At 49.9% G+C, this 20,555-nt stretch overlaps 1 protein-coding gene across 2 annotated transcripts; it reads left to right on the forward strand.

Moving 5' to 3' along the window:
• The first annotated feature begins 1,442 nt into the window (after window positions 1-1,442).
• On the forward strand, window positions 1,443-16,159 carry LOC130255959 (uncharacterized). 2 transcript variants are annotated; one of them, XM_056497069.1, is made up of 5 exons: window positions 1,443-1,559; window positions 10,782-11,252; window positions 12,346-12,675; window positions 13,007-13,167; window positions 13,970-16,159. In XM_056497069.1, the coding sequence occupies exons 1-5, from the start codon at window positions 1,493-1,495 to the stop codon at window positions 14,012-14,014; spliced, it is 1,074 nt and encodes a 357-aa protein (XP_056353044.1). In that variant the 5' UTR covers window positions 1,443-1,492; the 3' UTR covers window positions 14,015-16,159. The 2 variants fall into 2 exon arrangements, with proteins under 2 accessions (XP_056353044.1, XP_056353045.1); XM_056497070.1 differs by having other exon boundaries at window positions 1,457-1,559; window positions 13,304-16,159.
• Window positions 16,160-20,555: the final 4,396 nt, after the last annotated feature.

Below are 20,555 nucleotides of genomic sequence, written 5' to 3' on the forward strand. Positions count from 1 at the left end.
AGCAGAGAAGTGAGTCAAGCACAGAGGCGTTTGATGTGCTCATGAGCTGTGGGCACAGCCAGCAGTGCCGATGTCCCCTGGAGCTCATGCCTGGGGAGATGCCCTGGTCCCTTGCTGGTGATATGTGGCTCCTGGCCCGGGAGATGCACAGTGCAGAACTGAGAGACCAAACCTGTCTGGAGCAAATGAAGCTTTGGTCTGTTGGGTAGCCCTGCAACCTCTGTGGGTAGTAGAAGACTCCTATAAGCAACTAAGTAGCTGTAAATATGCATAAAATAATTCCCTTTAGAACTGGGACATTTGTACAAGTGCTATTACCTCTGCCATAAAATTGTACAGCTAGTTTTCTTAGCAGTAAGTAGCAAGCAGCTACTAATGCATTTCCACTAAGAGGCTAAGATTGAATTTTACTTTTCCTTATAAAGCCAGTGAAAGGCGTGATCAGTTCTGCATCAGATCGATTCTCTCCTACCTCAGAACTGAGAGCAGAAGCTACCAAGTAGCCCTGTATTGAAAAATGGATGCAAAGCCTCTTGGGTTAATACACATTTCTACTTTCCTCCTCCATCCCATGGTGCTGCAGGCATGGGTATCTGGTGGAGAAGGGAACCCAGCCTCATCTCTGCTAAAGCAGCCTGAAAGAGGATCAGCACAAACCGCACCATGACATGGGGCCCTCTTCTTCAGAAATGCTGGCCAGAAGAGAGCAGTCAGACTTCCTGAAGGATGGCTCAGCCTGCACAGTGCCAAGAAGATGCAGGCCAGCCCCAGGAGGCTGGAAGGGATGTGAAGCCAGGCCGTGTCCCAGGGGCTGCAGGATGCCCTGAGAAACCAGCCATGGCACATTGAACCAAGAACCCTGAACCCTGGCCAAGACCTCTGCACCTGGCTGTGCCCACAGAGCCAGGTACCCTGAAACTGTTCAGAGGCCCCAAGATGATGCCCCATCTGCTCATCTGATGCCCCAGAGGCTCATCTGCTGTTCCCATCCCTGCATGGGGTAGAAGTGGGGGTGTCAGGCCCAGCTGGGGGTGACAAGAGCAGATTAGGAGGTGGTGAGATCCTGGTCGGGGATCACTTGAATATGTCTGTGAGGTGATGAGGTGGTGCTAAGAGTTCCCAGAACAGAGAAAGATGGGACTGGGAGTGTCCTGTCCGAACCAGGAGTGACCGCTCTGAGGGTGCCGAGGCCGGTGTCGGACTGTATCAATGGTGTCCTGCCAAACCCACAGAGCCGGGGACCAGCTGGTGATGTTGGGGGCGGTGCGAACCGAACCGGGGGTGCCGCGGATCGAATCGAGACTGGACCGAGAGTGCTCTGTCCGACACGGAGATGTGGGGTACCGGGCCGGCAGTGTGGGGGCCGGCAGCTGCCCCCTCCCCGCTCCTCCGGGGCCGGGGCCGGACCACGTGCCGCCCGCCCCGCCCCGGCCGCCGGCCCGCCCCGGCGCCGCCCCGGTGCCGCCGCGGAGCCAGCGCGGATCGGCCCAGCATGGAGGGGACGCGGCGCGCCCTGCTCCACCTCGCCGCCGCCTGCTGCCTGCTCTGCGCCCTGCCAGGTACCGGGGCGGCCGCCGAGGGGTGCCGGGGCGGGGGGGGATGACCGAGGGATCCCGCCGCTCTCGCCTCGGCGTGGGGCGCAGCGCCGGGACAGCCGTCGGGGCAGCTCCGGGACACGGACTCCCCCGCCCGCTGGTGGGGCTGCGGGAGAAGGGTCTGGAGAGCCCCTCCAAGGGCTCCCCCTCCGGGGAGCAGCGCCCCGGGCCGGCCCCCCGAACTCGGGCGAAATGCCCGCGGCGCCGGGCGCCGTCGCCCCGGCGGACGCGCAGGTGAGGTGGCCCAAGGATGCTCGGGGGGGTCCCGGGTGAGCCCCGCGCTCCGGGCAGCAGCGCGGCCGCCGGTCCCGGCCTTGCCCATACAAGGCAGCTGCCGGCAGCGCTGCTCCCGCCGGCGGAGCCACCCGCGCTCACCTCCCGCCCGGCGGGATCCCGAGGGGATGTGCGGGGAGGGGAGCAACGATCCTGGAGGCGCTCGCCCTCCGGCATCCAGCCCTGCGAGCCTCCTTCCTCCCGCCCGGCTGCTCGTGGGTGCCTACGAGCCGCTGCTGAGCTTCCCCCCGAGGGAGCCCCGGACAAAGCCCGAACTCCGCCGCTTCCCGCAGAACGGCGGGACGAGGGAGGGCCCTGTGACTGCGGGGAGAGGGGCAGGACGGATGGAGCTAATCGGGACGGAGCCGCAGCCAGACCCCGGCCCCAGGCAGACTGTCCCAGGCCGTATTTCGGCTCTGCTCTGCGATGAACACATCCCCACGTGGGCAGACGCGGTCTGCAGCGTGGCGCTGACAGCCCCGTCCACCGACACCGCCGAGCTTTGCCGCGTGGCTGGAGTGTGCCCCGAGTCGGGGGACTGTCACCTTCCCCGTGACCCTGGCAGTGACAAAGGCTCTGTGGCATTTAGGGACTCGCCCGGAGCGCAGGAAGCAAAATGCGTTTCTTCTTTGTGGTTGAAAAAACCCCTTGGCAGACCCTGGTCACCTCCCAGCACCGTGACGGCAACAATAGAGACCAGAGGGTGACACACAGAAAATCAGTTTCTAATAACTAATTAGAAACTAATTTTCTTGGGAAAACCCAAGAATAGATGCCTGTGGGGCTGAGCCCCAGCAGTGAGAGTAGCACTCAGGATGAGGTTTTGGGTGCCGGATGTGGTGAGGCTGAGCACTGGGAGCAGTCCCAAACCAGCGCACTTTATGTGGGCAAAGCTGCTCTCCCCACACGAGAGTGGCTGTGCTGTGATGGGGAGGTGACGAGCCACTGGCAAAGGAAGGACTCAAGATTTCCACCGCTGGAAGGAGGAGGAGCTCTGAGCTGCCGGGGGCTATATTCTGGCCCCGTGTTTCACCCTCTGGGCAGACTGGGAAACCCTAGGAGCCCCTTGCCCCAGCTGGCTCATATGAACCTTCTTGCTGCAAAATCCAAGACTCAAACTGCCAGAATGCACCAGAAATTAAGATTGCACTGAGTTTTTTTTCTGGGATCTTTGTTGCTTAGTGTCCCAATCCAAGATTCTTCACAGTCTCAGGAAATGGTACCTATGCAGCTGACCTGGCTCTTGCCATCATAGCTTTTGAACTTGCTACCTAATCCCAACTGTGATTGGAAAAGCAGATGTTTTGTGAAAACAGAAAATAGATGGAAGAGATGCCACCAATAATAAAATGCCCCATAGCAAACACAACCAATAATGGGTCACCAGAAAATTTCAGCAGGACAGTAGTGGGGGAAAGGAGCAGTTCACCCAGAGGCTGGCCCTGAAGTCAGCAGTCCCTAGACAAATTTGTCCAAAACTGGGCTTGTCCTAGCTCCATGAGCTGCTCTGTGCACTGCTCCCAGCACAAATTCCCTTTGCTGCTGTGGCTCCTGTGCTCTGCCCACCCTGGCCTCTCAATGCAGCCTTTCTTCACTGCCTGCGGAAATCCACTTCCTCCAGTACCATCAGCCTCACAAATAAAACCCCGAGTAATTTTGGTCTGGGTATTTTTCTGCCTCTCCCTCCCGTGCAGAGCTGCCTTGCAAGCACTGAGAGCAGCGCAGGGCTGGGAGCAGCAGGAGCACATAAAGCTCTGTCTGTCGGCACCGCTGGGGCCATGCACACAGGCGGGCAGTGTGTCTGCTTCAGGGTCCCACTGCTGATTTTCTGTGACTTTTTTTCCCTTTGTTTGCCCAGGGCAAGGACAAGTGGATGGACCTGGCCCCACCCTGACAGGACAGCTCTGCTGCACCCAGAACTGAGGCACAGCTAGGTGCTCTCCTCTGGGTGTTTCCTTCAGCTGCACTCCTAGCCCAACCTTTCATGTCATGCCATCTCTCTTTGATGCCATTTGTACACATGCTTTTTCCTCAGCTCCAGGGGCAGGGTGGGCCTTGTCTCCCTGCTGCCCTTCCAAGAAGGCTTGACCTGTTGGGCAGGGGCAAAGCACTCACCTCCTTCAGCTCCCTTGGCCCCATCCCTCCAGACAAAGGGGAGCAGGGACAATCTAAAGCACAAAAGCCCCTGTCCATCCTTCCTTTCCATCATGACCCTCTGGGTGGGCAGACACAGTTTTTGTTGCAGGGTTTTCCATATGTCTGTGATCATCCCCACAATGCTTTCTGGGGTATTTTTCATAGGGCTTAGCACCACTGATGTCTGGGGTCATATCCTGAGCCCTGTAGGGCTGCCCAGGGCAGGGCAGGATGCATCCTCCAAGCCTCACAGCCCATGGAACCAGCAGTTACAGAGCTGGACGGACCTGCTGGGGACTCAGGACTGGGCAGGCTTCCTGATGTCCAAATTTCCCCCAGTTCATGCCACACTGCTCTGGAGAGTAGACTCCCTGCTGACATTGGGCTGCTATTAAGGCAACTGGCTTATTAATTTCTCCTAATGATGTGAATGCTTCCTCCACTGCAGCTGTGACTCCTGAGGTAAGCAGGGCCAGACTGTCTGATGCCAGAGCTCCCTGCTGTTGCTGTATTACTGGGGTTACACAACCCCAGAGAAGGGCAGGCTTCCCAGGCCATGCATGCCATGGGTGTGCCCAGCAGCTTCTGCGCAAAGGAGTCTTCACCACAGCTCAGTCCCCTCCTGAGGAACAAAACTAGACAGCATGAGAGTTTCCCAGGCACCTTCCTGCCAAGCAAGGTGCTCCATGGCTGTATATGATCTGTGGAAAATAACTGGCTGCTCTGACAGTGGTAGCTGAGCAAGGCAGCCTGCTCTCCATTTTCCCTGCCACAGAAATTTAGGATAAGCCCCTTCACCTCTAAATGGGGAATCAGTGGTAAATCTTCCTGCAAACCTCTAAGAAAGAATTTTTTGCATTTCTCTCACCTGGCTGGGTGAGGAGGGTCTCACATGGCAGGGCCAGGCAAAGTGTGACACCCTGGGGTGCTGTAGTGATTGGGCTGTTGCTGCCCCACTATTGTGTGCTCTGGGCAGGTCTGTGCTGTTTTATGGGTTTTCCTAGTCTGAACTACCTGTGCTTGGTATTTATGGTGCTGTTGCCAGGACTGCTCATCCCTGTTCCTGCAACTCTTGCTCTGCCCTGCTCTGCCATGTCACCGTTGGCTGGTATTCCTGGTGCCCAGTGCAGTGCCATCTGTCGAGGTGGTAGCACTGTCTCCCCTTTTTGTTTCCTCGTGGTTCAAGCCTGTGGCCCATTATCCATAGATGCCCTGAGGAGGCATCTTCCTGCCTGCCTGGGCAGGTTGGGTGCTGGGCTTTCTGTCTCCCCAGTGCCACACCATATCGCTCAGCACCCCGTATCTAATCTGCCCCCGTCTCGTGCTCTGCTCGTGGCCACCTGCCTTCTCAGTCAGGAGACCTGGTTTCTATTCCTGTCCCTTACCTCAGCCCTTGCTTTGCAGTGTGTCTGGCAGCTCTCCAGGGCTGAACTGGGTGCTCAGCACCCCCAGTTTTGATGCCTGCAGAGCAGCTTGCAGAGGCCATGAGGGGTGCAATGAATTAAACTGCTGCCACGAAGAGCTTCACTGCAGTCCCCAAGCAGGCTACAAGGTCAGATCCATGCCTATACCACCCACCTGGGCTCCTTGCAGTCTGTTCAGCCTCTCAGCCAGGATGGGGATGGGGACAGTCCGGGCATCAGCCCTGGCAAGGAGAGCACTGGAGCCTGTGGCTCCATCGAGGTCCTGCAAGGTATCCAACTGAGCAAGGTATCCAAGGGAGCCGAGTTTACAAAGCAGTTGCCCCTTGTACCGGATCCTGTCTCTGAGCTGGCTTCATCACAATGAGGGTGTTTGCTCTATAGCATCCCTGGGTGCATCTGGCACCTTCCTGAAGGGCTCCAGAAATCTCTTCTGCCGCTTGTTTGTTTTTTTGTTTTTTATTCCAGGAAAAGAGATCAGACTCAGCTAGTATCTAATCAGGACCTATTCCAGTTCTGCTTTTAAATGAAATGGAGAGCCTTGGTTTTAAATCCCAGTATATGGTTTTATTTGCATTTATACTCAAGCTTTTTTCCCTTGAAGAGATTGTCTAATTACCATTGGTTGGTAACCATAAAATGTAATAACTGGCAACAAAAGATAATTTCTACACTTAATGAAGTAGTTTGCTAAGCGATAAGATATAACTGCTTTGATACATACAGGTTTACATACAGCATACAAAATTTATGCTGTTACTTTTTAAATATTGTATTTTTCCATTTTACTAGGTTGTTTACGAGTGGAGTTGTTACACTTAAATGGAAATTGAATTCATTTAGTACACCAAAATAGCATTGTAGGAGGGTTTGGGTGCCTATTCAATGAATCAGAGCAGTGGTTTGACATGCATTCTGTAGGAAGTTGATTTAAGTGAGGTGCTATCCTCAGACAGTGACAGCCTGAGCAGGAGGATACATCCACACCAGGGACTTCTGCTCCAATGGGCACTTTTTCTGAAATTCTGGGTGAATCATTCTCATCTTTGTGCTTAGCTCTCACCTGGGACTCTGTACACCTTTTCAGTGGTGGCTGCAGTCTGCATGCTGCTGTCCTGCTCTCCCTCGTCCCCAGGAGCCAGTCTGCCATGGACTTCCTCACCTTCATCTCATGCTAAGAAGGATTTTAAAAAGTGTTCAAGTCTATGGATTGGAGCTGGGCTAGTGTTGACTTTTGGGGAGCTCAGGCTGCTGTTTCTGTCAGACAGGAAGGAGGGTGCAGAGGATGCTGCTGAGAGAAGCAGGAGGGTTGTGGCAACAGCTTGTTGAGATTGTCCAGGTGAGGCCCTCCTCTATGTCACTGTTTTATTCTGAGAAGCAAATAGATGGTAGCTGCTGTGGCAGAGGATGGAGACCATGGTCCCCACTCTGTGTGACTACCCTGGCACAGCAATGACTGTGCTGTTTTTGCAAACCTTCCTTAGCCCCTTGCTTGGCACCAGCCCTGAATCTTGGCAGGGAGCACAAGGCAGGAATGGGCCCGTTTCCTGCAGAGCTGGCTTCCTTCACTCCTCTCTGTTACAGCATAATTTTACCGTGTCTGTTCTGGAGCTGGTGGGAGCTTGGGTTGATACATGGAGGTCCCTCAGTGTTGTCAGACAGTGCTGGAGAGGGGTCGAAGCTGTGGGCTGATGTTCAGAGCCCGCCCTTCCCTCAAGGAGCTGGGAGTGTTTCCCACCCTTGTCCAAGGAAGGGGCTGCTTCTCGGTTGGCTGCATCCCTCCTCCCCTGGGACCACTGTCTTCCTTTGCCCCTCTTGTTTCCCAGACAGAGGTCACTGCAGTCAGCACAGTCTGATGGGAGCTGCTGCTCTGAATCCACCATCCCTGCCTTGATGTGGTCTAGGATCTCGTTCTCACCACGCACCAGGCTGAGCCTGGAGGGTTAGCACAGCCAGGGGACCAGCTCTGCTTCAGCAGGCACTTCAGTGTAACCAAAGCAAGCTTACCCTTGGTCCCCTGTCTGGGAAACAGAGATATTCTTATGGTCAGAGGTCTTGCTTACCGATCCTGGGACAGTCATAGCTGCTTTGTTATGGATCCAAGGGTGAGTGCACCTTTACCAGCTGTCCTGGGGCACTGCAACTATCAGGTCTTGGAGAATCACAAAAAAGCATTCACACTAACTTTTTTCGTTTGCATCTGAAACAAGAAGGACTTGGTTCCCTCTTGTCTCCTGGAGCTGGTGAGGGCGATGCCTTAGGCAGTACGGCCTTGGCTTTCCTGGCATGTGGTGCAGGAAGCAGAGCTTCTCCAGGAAGACTCCAGAGGTGCGAGCTCTGACCTGCGTCTCTCTAGATAACCGATAAACAGCTAAAACCATCAGCACCCAGTGACTGGGGCAGCAACAACTGCGCTGGCGCTGGGTATTTTCCAACTTATTGGATACCAAGTTCCAGAGCACACCAGGAGCTGGACCCTCGAGGATCCCAGCCCGTGCGGGCTTTGCTGGGTCTCCCCAGCACAGGCAACTGCAGCAGTGCTCTGCTCTCCCCTCTGTACCACAGGGTTTGCCCCAGGTTTCGTTTGTGTGGCCATGGGTTGCCCTTCTGGATGGATGATAAAACTGGCAAAGCAAGCTGTGGCATTGCAGCAAGGCCCTTTGGAGGAGTGTTTTTATTTTAAACTAAAACTGAAGTAAATCTCAACGCTTGTACCTCGTCAGCTCACAAGGAACAAGTTGCACCTCTGGGGGATTTCCCCAGGTGCTTTGCTTGGTGACTGTGTGCTGGCTTTGGATGTGCCCTTAGCCCTTAGGAGCTGACAGATGGGTGATGGGAGTCTTTTGTCTGCCTGTCCCCGGGTGATCAGGATTTACTCAGTCCTTTGTTTCCTTGGCCATTTTCAGGCTCTTGCCTTTTCTGTCTTCCCACCATCATCTCTTAATGTCTTGAATCTTTGTGTTAGTCTGGATTAGGCTCTCCTTTTTTTTCAGGCTCTCTTTTGTTTCCTGAGCTGGGTGTGCAGTGATGTGCTGGGCTGCATGACTTGCTAATTGAGGTGCCATCAACACTTGCCATACTCAAAGCCAGTCCCTTGTTCCTCACCTGCCAATTTAAAATCTCTCCTGCAATTCTCTACAAACCAAGTTTTACACACCGCAGCGCTGTGTTACACCAGAGCCAGAGCAGAGCAGCCCATCCACCCGAGAACCATTTTATTTTGCAGTGATGGACACCAGATAATTTTGTGGGAGGAAGCTGAGTGGCTTCTTGGAGAGAAGAGCTTCGGGAAATGCCAGTCACACTAGCTCTCCCTCTTGCAGACATCAGGAAGCTGTGCATACAGCAGGGTGGGGGGAGCTGCTGATCCCCACAAGCCCTCCTGTCCCCCAGCACCTCGTGGCAGGGATGCCAGTCCCTGGCATGTGGGGAGATGTCCTGGTGTGTAGCACCCATCTTGCAAATCACTTTTCTAGTCAGAAACCAGCATGATGGTTTCAGAGTTGCTCAAGCCTTTGTGCCAGACATCCCTCCATAAACCTTTCCTCTGCATGACTCAAGTCATAACTTGCCACCCCATGAGAGGCTGTCCCGGGCACAGGCCAGCTATTCAGAGCAGCACATAGCCAGGCTTGTCACTGGCCAGGCACCTGGCCACCACCTTTCCTGTTTACCCCACGGTGACAGCACGGCTCAATGTCTTTGGCTGTGTAGGAGCAGGTGTTTACTGAGCAAGCATCCGGAGCTGGTGGGATCCCACCCCGTGCTGAATAGCAGTGCTGTGTTTATGGCTGGAAATTGTCACAAGAAAACCTGTGCCTTTTGGTGCCTGGTCCCAGGAAACCCAGCACTCAGCTCTTTTCCTTCCAGGCTCTATTGGTGTATCCTATGCCTGAGCTCCATGGCAGAGCAGCTCGCTTTATTTGCAGGCCAAAGGGAGCATCACTCAGGCCTTTGGTCTTCATGTTTAAGTTGCCCCAGCTGGGGTTCCCTGTGAGAGCTTGTTCTCTGAATGTGCTGAGCAGGGTTGTGCATCCCTGCGGGAGCTCTTCTGGGACTGGGGCCCCAGGCTGGGGAAGCACAGCTCCATCAGGCTGCTCCAGGGTTTTGAATTCTCCAGCTGGTCAGGCTACTGCAAAGGTCTTGAGAGAGCAATGTATTGTGTCTTTTTTTAGGGCCTGTTAAGTGCTGTAGCTGGAGAAGAGCTCTGATAACTCTATCTGTTCTGAAGAGCTTTTAAAAACTGCTGAAATTTCCCCAAACAGTATAAGAATGGACTGCATTGCTGGTGGAGGAATGTCTCTTGCTGATAGCATCTGCTTTGGATGCTTCTTCACTGTGGAGAGAAGGGGCATGATGATGGATTTGCTTCAGTACCTTTATTTTTTTTTTCTGTAATGAGCTTGTCAGTCCTCTGTTGTGTGGATAGTAGCTTTCACAGAAATTGTCAAAATATTGACTATGAGATGTTTTTAAATTGAAGAGTCCATCCTGATGTGGCTACATTTCTCTGTTTTCTTCCTGTTTATACCCTGAAAAAATCCTCACAGGGTCTGTGTTTATGAACAGGCAGTGTAAGAGCTTTGTGGTTTTCCTCCTCCCGTATGCTGTCACACTGTCTAGCAGCTGTGGATCTGGGGGGATCCTTGCTTGCTGCAGGTTCCCTTCAGGGAAGCTGCCCATTTTTTTGCTGTAGTGGGAGGCTGAGTAGCTCCCCATTTCTATGACAACAGTTGTACTTCACAGTGGTGATGTGTTCATAAATAGCTCACGAAGGTGGCTCCCAAAGCACATCCCGGCCCTGTTAGCTGTAGTACCCTTGCTACCCATTTCACCTTTCCCTCCAGCAGAATCCCACACTACTACTAAGGTGACTCACAACATATGCTTTACCTTTGCCATCCACAGTGTTTTTAAATATCACTTTTCTCCACTTTATTTGGCCTGGGGATCTAGAGTCTTCTTCCACATTTTTCTCATTTGTGTTTTTTCAGCACCACTTTTGACTCTTTCTCAATGAACCAAAGAAGAATTATCTAAATTTCTTACAGAATCAGGTCTCAGGTTAACAAACCCAAATCCTCTAAAAAAGTTTAAATGTTGCTTGAGGATAGAAGGATTGGTGGTGCTGACCCTGGAGAACAACAGCACAGGACTTGAGGAAGAGGAGGATAAAGGAAAAGTCCCCTAGAACAGGTCCCTGCCTCAAAAACCAGGACAGTGGAGCTGTTTGAATCCATTTCCCAAGTGTGAACCTGTGCTGGAATTGGAATTAAGGGATAAAGAAATTCCCTTTCTGTCTTTCCCCTCTGTTTCTCCTCTCACTGTGGGATCTCAAACTTCTCTGTTTCCATAGGAGAGGCTCAGGAGACAGGAGAGGCCTTGGTGTCACCACTACCTTTTCCTAGCTCAGCGCTAACCTCCAATCAGCCAAGGGAAGCCTCTGGCTTCAGTCCAGTCACTGCTGCCTTTCCTCAGACAAGCCTGGAGAAAAACTTGACTGCTGCAACACTCAGTGCCACTGGAGCCCACACTACAGAGGTGAATGATGCCTTCATCCCTACCACCCCCACGGCAGGCTCCGAGGCAGAGAAACTGCAGGCTTCTACCACTGCCAGTCCTGGGGACATCACAGTCACACATCCTGAGCATGACAACATGAGCTTCTCAGCCAACAGCAGCACTGGAATCACCTCCCCTACCTTGACTAACAGCACTCTGGAAGAAAACCAGTCCAGCCATGAAGCCACAGAGCCTTTCAGCACAACTGAAGAAGCGGATGATGCCAGCAGTGCAACCCCCACACCTCCTCTGAACACTGCGCCAGGTGAGGTTTTGCCTTTACTGCCTGTGCACAAAGTCCTGCCTCAAGGATGCACAACCTGGAAACGTCTGAGTACTCTCCTGGTAACTGGAGAGAGGGAGAATAAGGGAATGAGACACTAAGCAGAGCCAGTTCAGTGCAACTTATTTGCAGAGATGTTAGTTCAGCATCTTCTTTGCAAACCTCATTAATTTTGGTATTAGTTGTTCTGGCTGCTTTCTAATGAGGACACTGATTGTATGCAGGGACATCCTTCATATATCTAATCTGAAACAACATGCCTTAGCAGCACTGCCCAGCTGTGCCTTTCTGGCATCAGGGCTGGGGGCTCAATGAGAGCCTGCCTGGAGAAGCACACCCTCCCATAACACAAAACATGGAGGTGGGCAAGCACAAGTGACAGCTCATCCATCCCTGGGCAACCATGGGAAACCCTATCTTACCTTCAGACCCCTCTGGGCAGCATGGGGACTGGCTATGGGATCTGCAATCCCAGTTTTGCCTGCCTTGAGGCCTGCCAAGCTATCACACAGCCCTAATGCAAGGCAGATACTGACTGATCACTGATTTGCATTGTGTTCATGCACAACTGCATTGTTTTCCCTGGCTCGTGTCCTGCTGTTCTGTGACACACTGACACAGCCTCAGGGGATGCTGCTCCAGTCCCTAGGCAGCCACACTGACACAGCCTCAGGGGATGCTGCTCCAGTCCCTAGGCAGCCTCCTTTGTGCTCCCTGTAAGGAGGGATGAGTGGCCTTTCCCAGTGTCTTGCTCTGGGGTGATCCCCAGCTGTGTGTAGAGTTGTTTAAGCTTGTATGCTTGTCCCCAAGGACAGGCTTTGTGGGCCCAGCTGAGGTTGGCTGACATTGCAGATTGCCACATATGAAAACTGAGAGGACTTTCTGAGCACTGTGGGTTACACTGTGGCTCAGCTGTGGCTGCGCTAAAGGTTCTGCTTGTTTTCCAAAGGATGGACAATAAGCTGCTATTCCTATAGTCCCAGCAGTCCTTACAGTCTTGCTTCCATCTTGTCCAGTCCCACAGAACAATGTGCTTGCACTGGATCCTTTGAAATAACTTGTTTCTATTTTGCAGCAACAACTAACAGCTCTCAGTCAGGGCTTTTTGATGGGCAGACCCTGGGGTCCACAGCAGCAAGGTCTGAAACCAAGCCAGGAACGAGCCCTGTGGGTGCCACAGAGGAGAGCACTGTGGAGACCAGACCTTCCTCTGCTTCCATCTCCACTGTACGGAGCACGTCCTTTGCTGCTGCCTCCAGTTTTGTGACAGAGACACGCCTTGTGACCAGCTCCACGGCTGCCAGCACAGCTGCCATCCCCACCAGCACACCCACAGTGGCACAGTCATTGGAGCCCAGGCACGAGAAGGCTTCTGTGGTGGATGTTGGTGATGATGACAATTCAGGTAAATGCACTGCTTTTAATGGGCTGCCCAGGGAGGTGGTAGGGTCACCATCCCTGGAGGTGTATAAGGAAAGACTGCACGTTGCACTCAATGCCTGGTCTAGTTGACAAGATGGTGTTAGGTTATAGGTTGAACTGATAATTGCAGAGGTCTTTTCCAGCCTAATAGATTCTGTAATTGTTTTGTATCTGTTCTCACAAAACATGGCAAGGGGCTGGAGCTATCTCAAATTGCCTCTTGGTTGTACTGAGTAGAACCAGAAAAGACAAAGCTTTGCTGCTTCAGCCCTTGAAGGCTCTCCATTGGCCTCATTCCCTTGGTCTCTTTGCAGAGCTACCCAGTTTGGCTGGCAAAACGAGGGCTGATCCCTTGGTGATCACTGTGATCTCCGTCTTCATTGTCATGGTGGGCATCCTGGGCCTGGTGGGCTTCTTGCGATACCGCCAGCACAACAACCGCATGGAATTCCGGCGCCTGCAGGACCTGCCCATGGTGAGTCGTGCCTTCAGCCCGGCCTGATGTGGGCTGGCTTGCCACTGACTGCTTTGCAGTTCTTCTACTACATTAGCAATGCTTTGGGTATTTGCAGCAGCACCAATGCTGATCACACACTCCTGTTCCTCCTTAGGTCCCTCTCCTTCCATCCAAGGTTTGAATCAAGACAGCAAGTCTCAAGGCTAAAGAAGCTCTCTGCCTTCCCCTCACTCTGCAGGGGAATGCTGAGAGGTTAGAGAGAGGAAGGAGAGCTCCATCCAGGCTTGTCCTGAAATGACACTTTCCTAACCTCTCCTCCTGTTTTCTGATACATTTGCTTTGTAACTATGACAAAGCAGATTTTTTGCTCTGTTCCAGGGAGGTTGTCTGTTTGTGTGTCTTTGTTTTACTCTTTGGGAATATAAAAATATATGAGGGTTCCAGAGGCTGGACTAGCTCTGGGGAAGCTGCAAATAACTCCCTAAACTTTCTGGGATAGAGGAGTACTGCAGCTGGCAAGCAAGCTGATGCTGTTTCAAGCTGAGTGGAGTTTTCAACAGCCAGTTTTCCACATCCCTTCAGCAGGCAGGCACTCCCTGCACACACCTCTTCTCTCCAAATACTGCAGCAGGAGGGAGACCGACAGTTCAAAGATCCAGGAACTGCACAGTGACAGCATTTAGGTGGATGGCTGGGCAGATGGCCACAATGTGGTGGTGTGGCTGAGAAAGCTGTGCTGCCTGCACAGCAGTCTCCCAGGCTGGGACCACGATGCCATCGTGCAGACATCTCATTAAAGCACCCTCTTCTCTGCTTCTAGGATGACATGATGGAGGACACCCCTCTCTCCCTCTACAGCTACTAGGCAACCAAGCTATCCACTGCCCAGAGGAAAAGCCTTGAGGACTTGGTCCCAGATGATCTGCTGAGGAATGAGGGGCTGTGATTTGCACACAACTGAAAGATCCTCTTCAGATGGTTTTTGGTTTTAGATGTTTTAACAGTTCAGTATTGAAGTTCCTATGCTGCAAATCAGAGCCCAAGTCTGACCCTTTTCTCCAGGCTCTCCTCAAAACAATGCCCTGAAGATGTGTCTCCTTTTAGTGTGGCAACCAATTAGCCAAGATAACCTTTGCCATGGTGTTCTCCATGGATTTCTTCTGTTCATCTTGGTGGCTGCTGCCTTCAAAGGAGGTGGGCAAGTGATCCAGATTAGGACTCTTAACTGTGGTGGTGTCAGCATAGTGCCACCAAAGGAGACTGCTGTTTTCTGAGGAAACCAAGGATGTGGAAATCAGTTCTCTTGGCTTCCCTCTTGTTCTGTATTTTAAGGTTGTTTGTTTTGGGGGTTTTCTTGCACTTTTTTTGTTCCTGTTTCAGCTTTAGTCCCAGGATTGGCATTACCCATCCTGAAACACCTACCAGGAGGATAAAAGACTACTCTACTTCCTTCCTAGATGCATACCTTTTCTCTTTAACCAGGGAAAACAGTTTTGTGGCCACTGGAGAAGTGCCCCTGCTACTTGATGTTGCTTTGAAGTTGCTGGGAGGAAAATGAACATAATGTTAGCTTAACCAAGCTTGATAGGACTCAGTCTATTGCCAATTAGACACGCTAATTTGGTCTCACCAAAATTAGGAAACCGTGTCTCCTACACTTGATGCTTTTGGCATATGTGTAAATTCCTTTCCCAGGCTCAGTAACTGCTTTAGTCCATTTCCTTGCCTGGGCTAACACAAGCCTTTCCTCAGGTACCTCTCATTTTGCTTCTAGCATCTGGTTGCTGGAAGTTGTACAAAACTGATACTTTGCTCTCCCTGCTGTGCTATGCAAGGTCAAAGCTCCTCTACTTTTTGATGTTTGTCTTTTGAGCCAGATGATGTCAAGAAGACAGATCCTGGATGTAGGTGCCTTCCTCCCTTTCCCTTTCTTGGTGTTATGCTGATTAGATTCTGCACTTTTGCCTCAAAATATCACTGCTGTACACTGCATCTTGAGAGGCTCTTGAGGCCTCTCAAGGAAACTCGTATATCAGAGCCTCTGAGTGTGAATCAGAGGATCTTTTGGTGCCCTTGCCTCAGAAAGACCAGAGTGTGCGTAACATGACAGTCTTCATGTAATTACACCTGCTCCTGTTTTCTAACTCACATTTAACTGCAGGTAAATGGAAACCCATGCCTTCTCTAGAGTATTTGATTTTTGACTAAGCCAGTTGTTCCCTCAGGATACAGCAAGGGCTAGAGTTTATCTGCCACATTGCTCTTACAAGCCTCAGTTTCTCCTCTCCTCTTAGTAGCAACATCATTGAACCCCAAAAGGACAGATACCAGCCCTCACCTGCAAGAGTACCTTTGTTCGCCAGTGCTGTTATTGGTTGTCGTAGCAGGGAAAGGGGAATTTCCCCATCAGCTGAGCTCAAGTTATCTGGAAAGCCCAAAGGTGGAGCAGAACCAGTCTGGGTCAAATAAATGAACTGGGTAAGGCAGCAGTTCCTCCTTCCTGTGTTGCTGCTTCCAGAGTGGCTGACAAATGGTTGCAGTGCAGTTGTGCTTCAGCTGTTGGCTTTGGCCTTCCATCTGTGTATTGATGCCCAGTAAAATAGAGAAGAGGGTTGGTTCTCTCCTATGATTGCATGAGAACTAAAGAGCAATTGTCACAACTCCAAAGCTTTTGTATCAAGCATTGTCTGCACAGAGCGATCTCCCTAGCTACAGACTTGTTTCCCCTGCCGGAGGGCAGGGTGCTACTGGTTTTCGGCACAAAGTTGGCAAGTTAGTGGTGGAAAATAGAACCCCATCCTGGCTGGAACTGGTGCAGACTGGCATATCTGGGAAGTGTCTGCACACAATCAGAAGGGCAGGGGCTGGTTGTTCTGGTTTCCCATGCATCGCTGTCCAGGGGAAAGGGGTGAGGAAGAAAACTCGCCCAACACCAAAGTGCAACTTTGTTTGTAAAATATGTTGATAGTGGATTTTTTTTTCTGCAATAAAGTTACAAATGCCAAAAGTGTCTCAGTCATTATATTTTCATTTGAAACATCTAACTGAAAAACTTTTATAGATCACAATGAATCCTGTGATTGATAAACAGCAGCAGTTTGGGGCACAAAGACTCACGGGGCTGATAAGTAGAAAATGCCAGACAGCTATGAACCATAGCTCTGACAGTTCAGAAGGACACCACCCCCTCCCTGTGTTCCTTCTTGTCAGGGTCATTCCTGGTGTGGGTCGACTGAGATTAATTTGTGTACAGTTAAATCAGATTAAATCTGTCTTAGAGAACCACACTAGACCAAATAATCTAATCTACACCTTTAGACTCCCTTCCTTTACCTCTGAAGATATCCTCATGATGTCACCTGTAGCCCCAAACCTTATTTACAGAAAGATCCTGAAAGCCAGCCTAATCCAAACCTAAGTAGCATCATCTGTCCTATTCTATAGTACTGCAGACAAAGCAAATTGAAAGGCATGTATTTATTTTTGTTTAGCTTTATAGCTGTTTTGAACTCTTCCCTTCAGAGCTCAGACCTGCAGGCAGGTAAGTGTTCAATATCTCAGCCTCTGCTACAGACCTGGTAAGAGTCTCTCCTGAGCTAAGAGTCTCCTAGCTGTTAAAATACTTTGGCAAAATCAGTCATCTCATGACACAGATTGCTTGTATTAAAGATTTTCTATTGCAAAAGCAGTATGTGATGAGTGAAACTACTTGGTAATTTGGCTTATGCTGTTTTCTAAAGAGTTCCCACAACAAATCTAGAAAAGCAAATTCTTGGAAAGTCTAGAGCAAGGGGAGAGCAAACAAAGACTTTGTAGCCTAGCAAAGTGTTTGCTGAGTAATCTGAAGACATGAGGGTGAACTCTAAACCCTGCAGAGATTTCAGTCCTGTCCCAACACACAACTATACAAAACAGGGCAAACATGCCACAACTAAGCCAGTTGTCTCAGGTCTAATGTCAGCATTATTCTGGTGGTTTATATTGGAGTGTTCTCTGTTCTGCATTTTTACCACCAAACCCACTCAGAGCTGATTCATTCTCTGCAGAACAAACTGCATTGGAGAGGTAGCTCAGAGCAGGGCTGTGTTAGCTGGAGAGACAGCAGCAGGACAGGCTTGTGCAGGCAGCCACCCCTGGGACACACCAAGCTTTGTGCCTTTGCCCAGCCAAGTTCTGACCTTCCAGCCAGATGACTCAACCTCTGAGGTGGCCAGGTTTGGAGATGGACCATGGGCCTGTTATGGAGGCTTCACCTTTCCTGTGCAGAAAAGAGAACTGACAGAACCAGAAACCAACTGTCACAAACTTCTGCATTTCTCCTTGAACATAGCTGTTGCCTCTGATGGGGTTTAGTTTTAATGCCTCTTAGGCTAAGGCATGATTACTAATTATCAAGGGACCAAGAATCAGGTGGATCACTTGGGTTTAAAGTTAAATAAAAAGGAAAGAAACACAGGTAAAAAAGGAAACCAGAATTTGAGACCCATCTGCCTCTTCTGCCCTTCACTTCTCTCCAGCCTCATGTTTTGAAGGGGAGGGGATCTGAGAAGATGAAAAGTGACAGTCCTGGACATGCTGTGCCATGGGCAGGGCTACCAATGGCTTCATGCCATTTTTCTGCCCACTCAGTTGTCTTTCATGTCTCAGTGTCTATTTTAGCTTTAGATGCTGTATTTGACCATCATGTAACACTGCTAGTCTGTAAATAAGGCTACAGAGATAGAGAAACTGCCACAAGGAGCACTGGAGCGGACAAGGCAGTGTGTGGGTCTTGTAAGACCAATCATCCCATAAGGATTTCCCATGGATAATAGTCTCATGTGCTTGCTACCACTTAAAGTAGAATGAGAAGGGTATTCCACCGATCCAGGGAACAGGAGTACAGAAGCCTCAAGCCAGGGAGGCAGAGCAGTAAATTTTCAGTAATGAAGGCTGTGAAATGATGCAGAACCTGGAAGATTTTACTAGCCAGTGTTCTTATACCCAGGGGAGAACAGAAATGCCTACTGTCATTTCCCAGACACCTGTGAAGGAAACAGGAGGCTGCACGCCTCAGCACTATTTATACTTAATTTTCTGTAACTACATCAAATCAGTATAAATGTGGATTTGTCACAAAAGGGGATGGCTTTTCTAAGTGTACCTCCTGAGCCTCTGCCCATGATGTTCATGTACTTGCTACCTCTGCTTCATTGCATAGCAGAAGTGAGACAGGAATCTTATTTCCAATAGTCCTTTCCATCCCCCACAAAGAAAACAGAAGTCATGCACTTACTGTCCATAAAACAGCCAAATTTTCACTCCTACTGATACATACTGAAGTTATAAAGACCATGACTGCAAATATTAAAAGTCTCGCAGCAGTTTCCCAAAACTGTGGTTTGGTTTGTTTAAATCTCCCAGAACTTTGTAGCACATCAACAGGCTTCAAACTTCTCCACTTTTCCTCACTTTAATACTACAGGGGTCATGTTTCCTCACAGATCTGAAAAAAGTCATCCTTCATCCAGAGCACAACTTCAAAACAATGTCAGAAAATAAAGCACTTAGAACCTCCCAGATGAGGACCTTCTCATTGTGCCTGGTGATAGAGAGCTTGTGAACTAGATCCCCCACTATAGTTAATTCTGCAACATTGGAAAGATTTTATAAGAAATCATTAACTATTACATGAAGGAACCATAGATAGCTTGGTAATCTTGTGCATTTTTAATACAGAGGGATTGATTTATTCATCTGCTTGACAGCCTGCACAACCTTCCTTGTGCTTGTTCCCACTTCCTGTCCAATAAGTGTGCTTGAAAGACATACTCAACACAGGTCTGCTTCATATGCTCCAGCAGTTTAACAATGGTTAGCCTCAGTTCCTCTGTAATATTTTTTCTGTTCAATGACCCATCAGTCAAATAACCCCCTGAACCACAAAACCAGTTTGATCTTGATCAGACTGACAGTGGTCACAGCTTCAAGAAAACAAGTACGTGTTTGTTCCTACTGCTCAGCTCCCTCTCTGTTTACAGGTAGACCAGATACCCCACCCGCAGTTCAAATAAAGAACTAAATAAGTTACCAGAGGTATCCTCCCAGTCATAAAACAGGTCTCCCTGTGATGAACTGCCCAGAATTAAAATATCCCTGCAGCAGAAGCCTTTTTCTAGCTCTCTTTGAACTACAATGGAACATCTGTTGACAATCTCCTGCAGGGTAACTCCTCTCCTCCCCTGTTTTAATCCTCTTTCTCTTTCAGAAGTACACATCAGCTCCCACAGGAAAACTCTCACAAGCATTAGTGTTTCATTTCACTGGTCTTTCTTGGGACCAGTAGGAAGAGGGATAATCAGTCAGCTCTGTTCAGTATTTTCCTAAAATTTTGCTGTTATGTCCAAACTGCTGAAGCTTTCGATACTGAATTACAGGTTCCCCTTGGAATAAGAAAAGATTCAGCCAGACAACTTTCAGCTAGATTTAGACACTCATTTGATTCTGACTGAGAGGAGTTTTACTAGGGACACTGCAAAATTAGTGAAGTGCTCCTTTGCACTAATCCTGGCTATGCCTTCTAATCACACAGGCAAATAAACACAGCTAACATGATCATTGTTTCAACTGCCCTTCTGATAATCTTAGAGGCAGGACGAGAAATTTTGCCCACTTTTTTGAAAGGATCTCAATATTTTTATGTGGGAAGCAACTGTGGACAAAACTATTTGTGGCTGTCTAGCAGAAAGGGAACCTGTTTTCACAAAGGGCTCAGAGAAGCACTGGGAAAAGAGCTCCCTTTATTTTACACAGTCTAAGTTGGTGTCATTCATTCACCTCCTCCCTTCTCCTTCAACAGACAGCAATTATAAAATTAAGTTATCTCAGAGGGAAATGGAATAAAAAAATTCAAACCACATAAGGAAATTTCACAGGGCCCTTTTCTGCCACTGTGGCACTCTATTCTCATAAAACAAACCAGCAACCTTCCCTTTATGAGCGTCATGGAATTTTCTATTCAAATAACAAGATTTCTCCACCTGTTTTGTGCCACACAAGAGGAAGCAATTTACCAGCACTTGTCAAGTCAGCTGCTCCATATTGGGTCTTGACAGGGTAAATCTATGGTCATTCTATATCTGTTGTTCTTCCTGTGCATAATCTCCCTAAAAGGAACAATCCAAATTCAGCTCTACATCCCAGAGCTTAGATAGCCAACAGTGTAAGCACAATCCAGCATAACTCAAAACTTACAGTATAACTGTGAGAAAAAGTAAACATTTGAAGGCATTAATAGAGAAAACACACTAAATTCTGTCAATTTGTTCTGGTCCACCAAGTGAGAGCTCAGAGGACAGGATCATACATCCCATCCCATGAGAGACGGCTGAAGAAGAGGACTGCAGCTTGGAATTTTCTGACCTTGG

Source organism: Oenanthe melanoleuca, chromosome 8 (assembly GCF_029582105.1).
Source record: "Oenanthe melanoleuca isolate GR-GAL-2019-014 chromosome 8, OMel1.0, whole genome shotgun sequence".
NCBI classification, from domain to species: Eukaryota; Metazoa; Chordata; class Aves; order Passeriformes; family Muscicapidae; genus Oenanthe; species Oenanthe melanoleuca.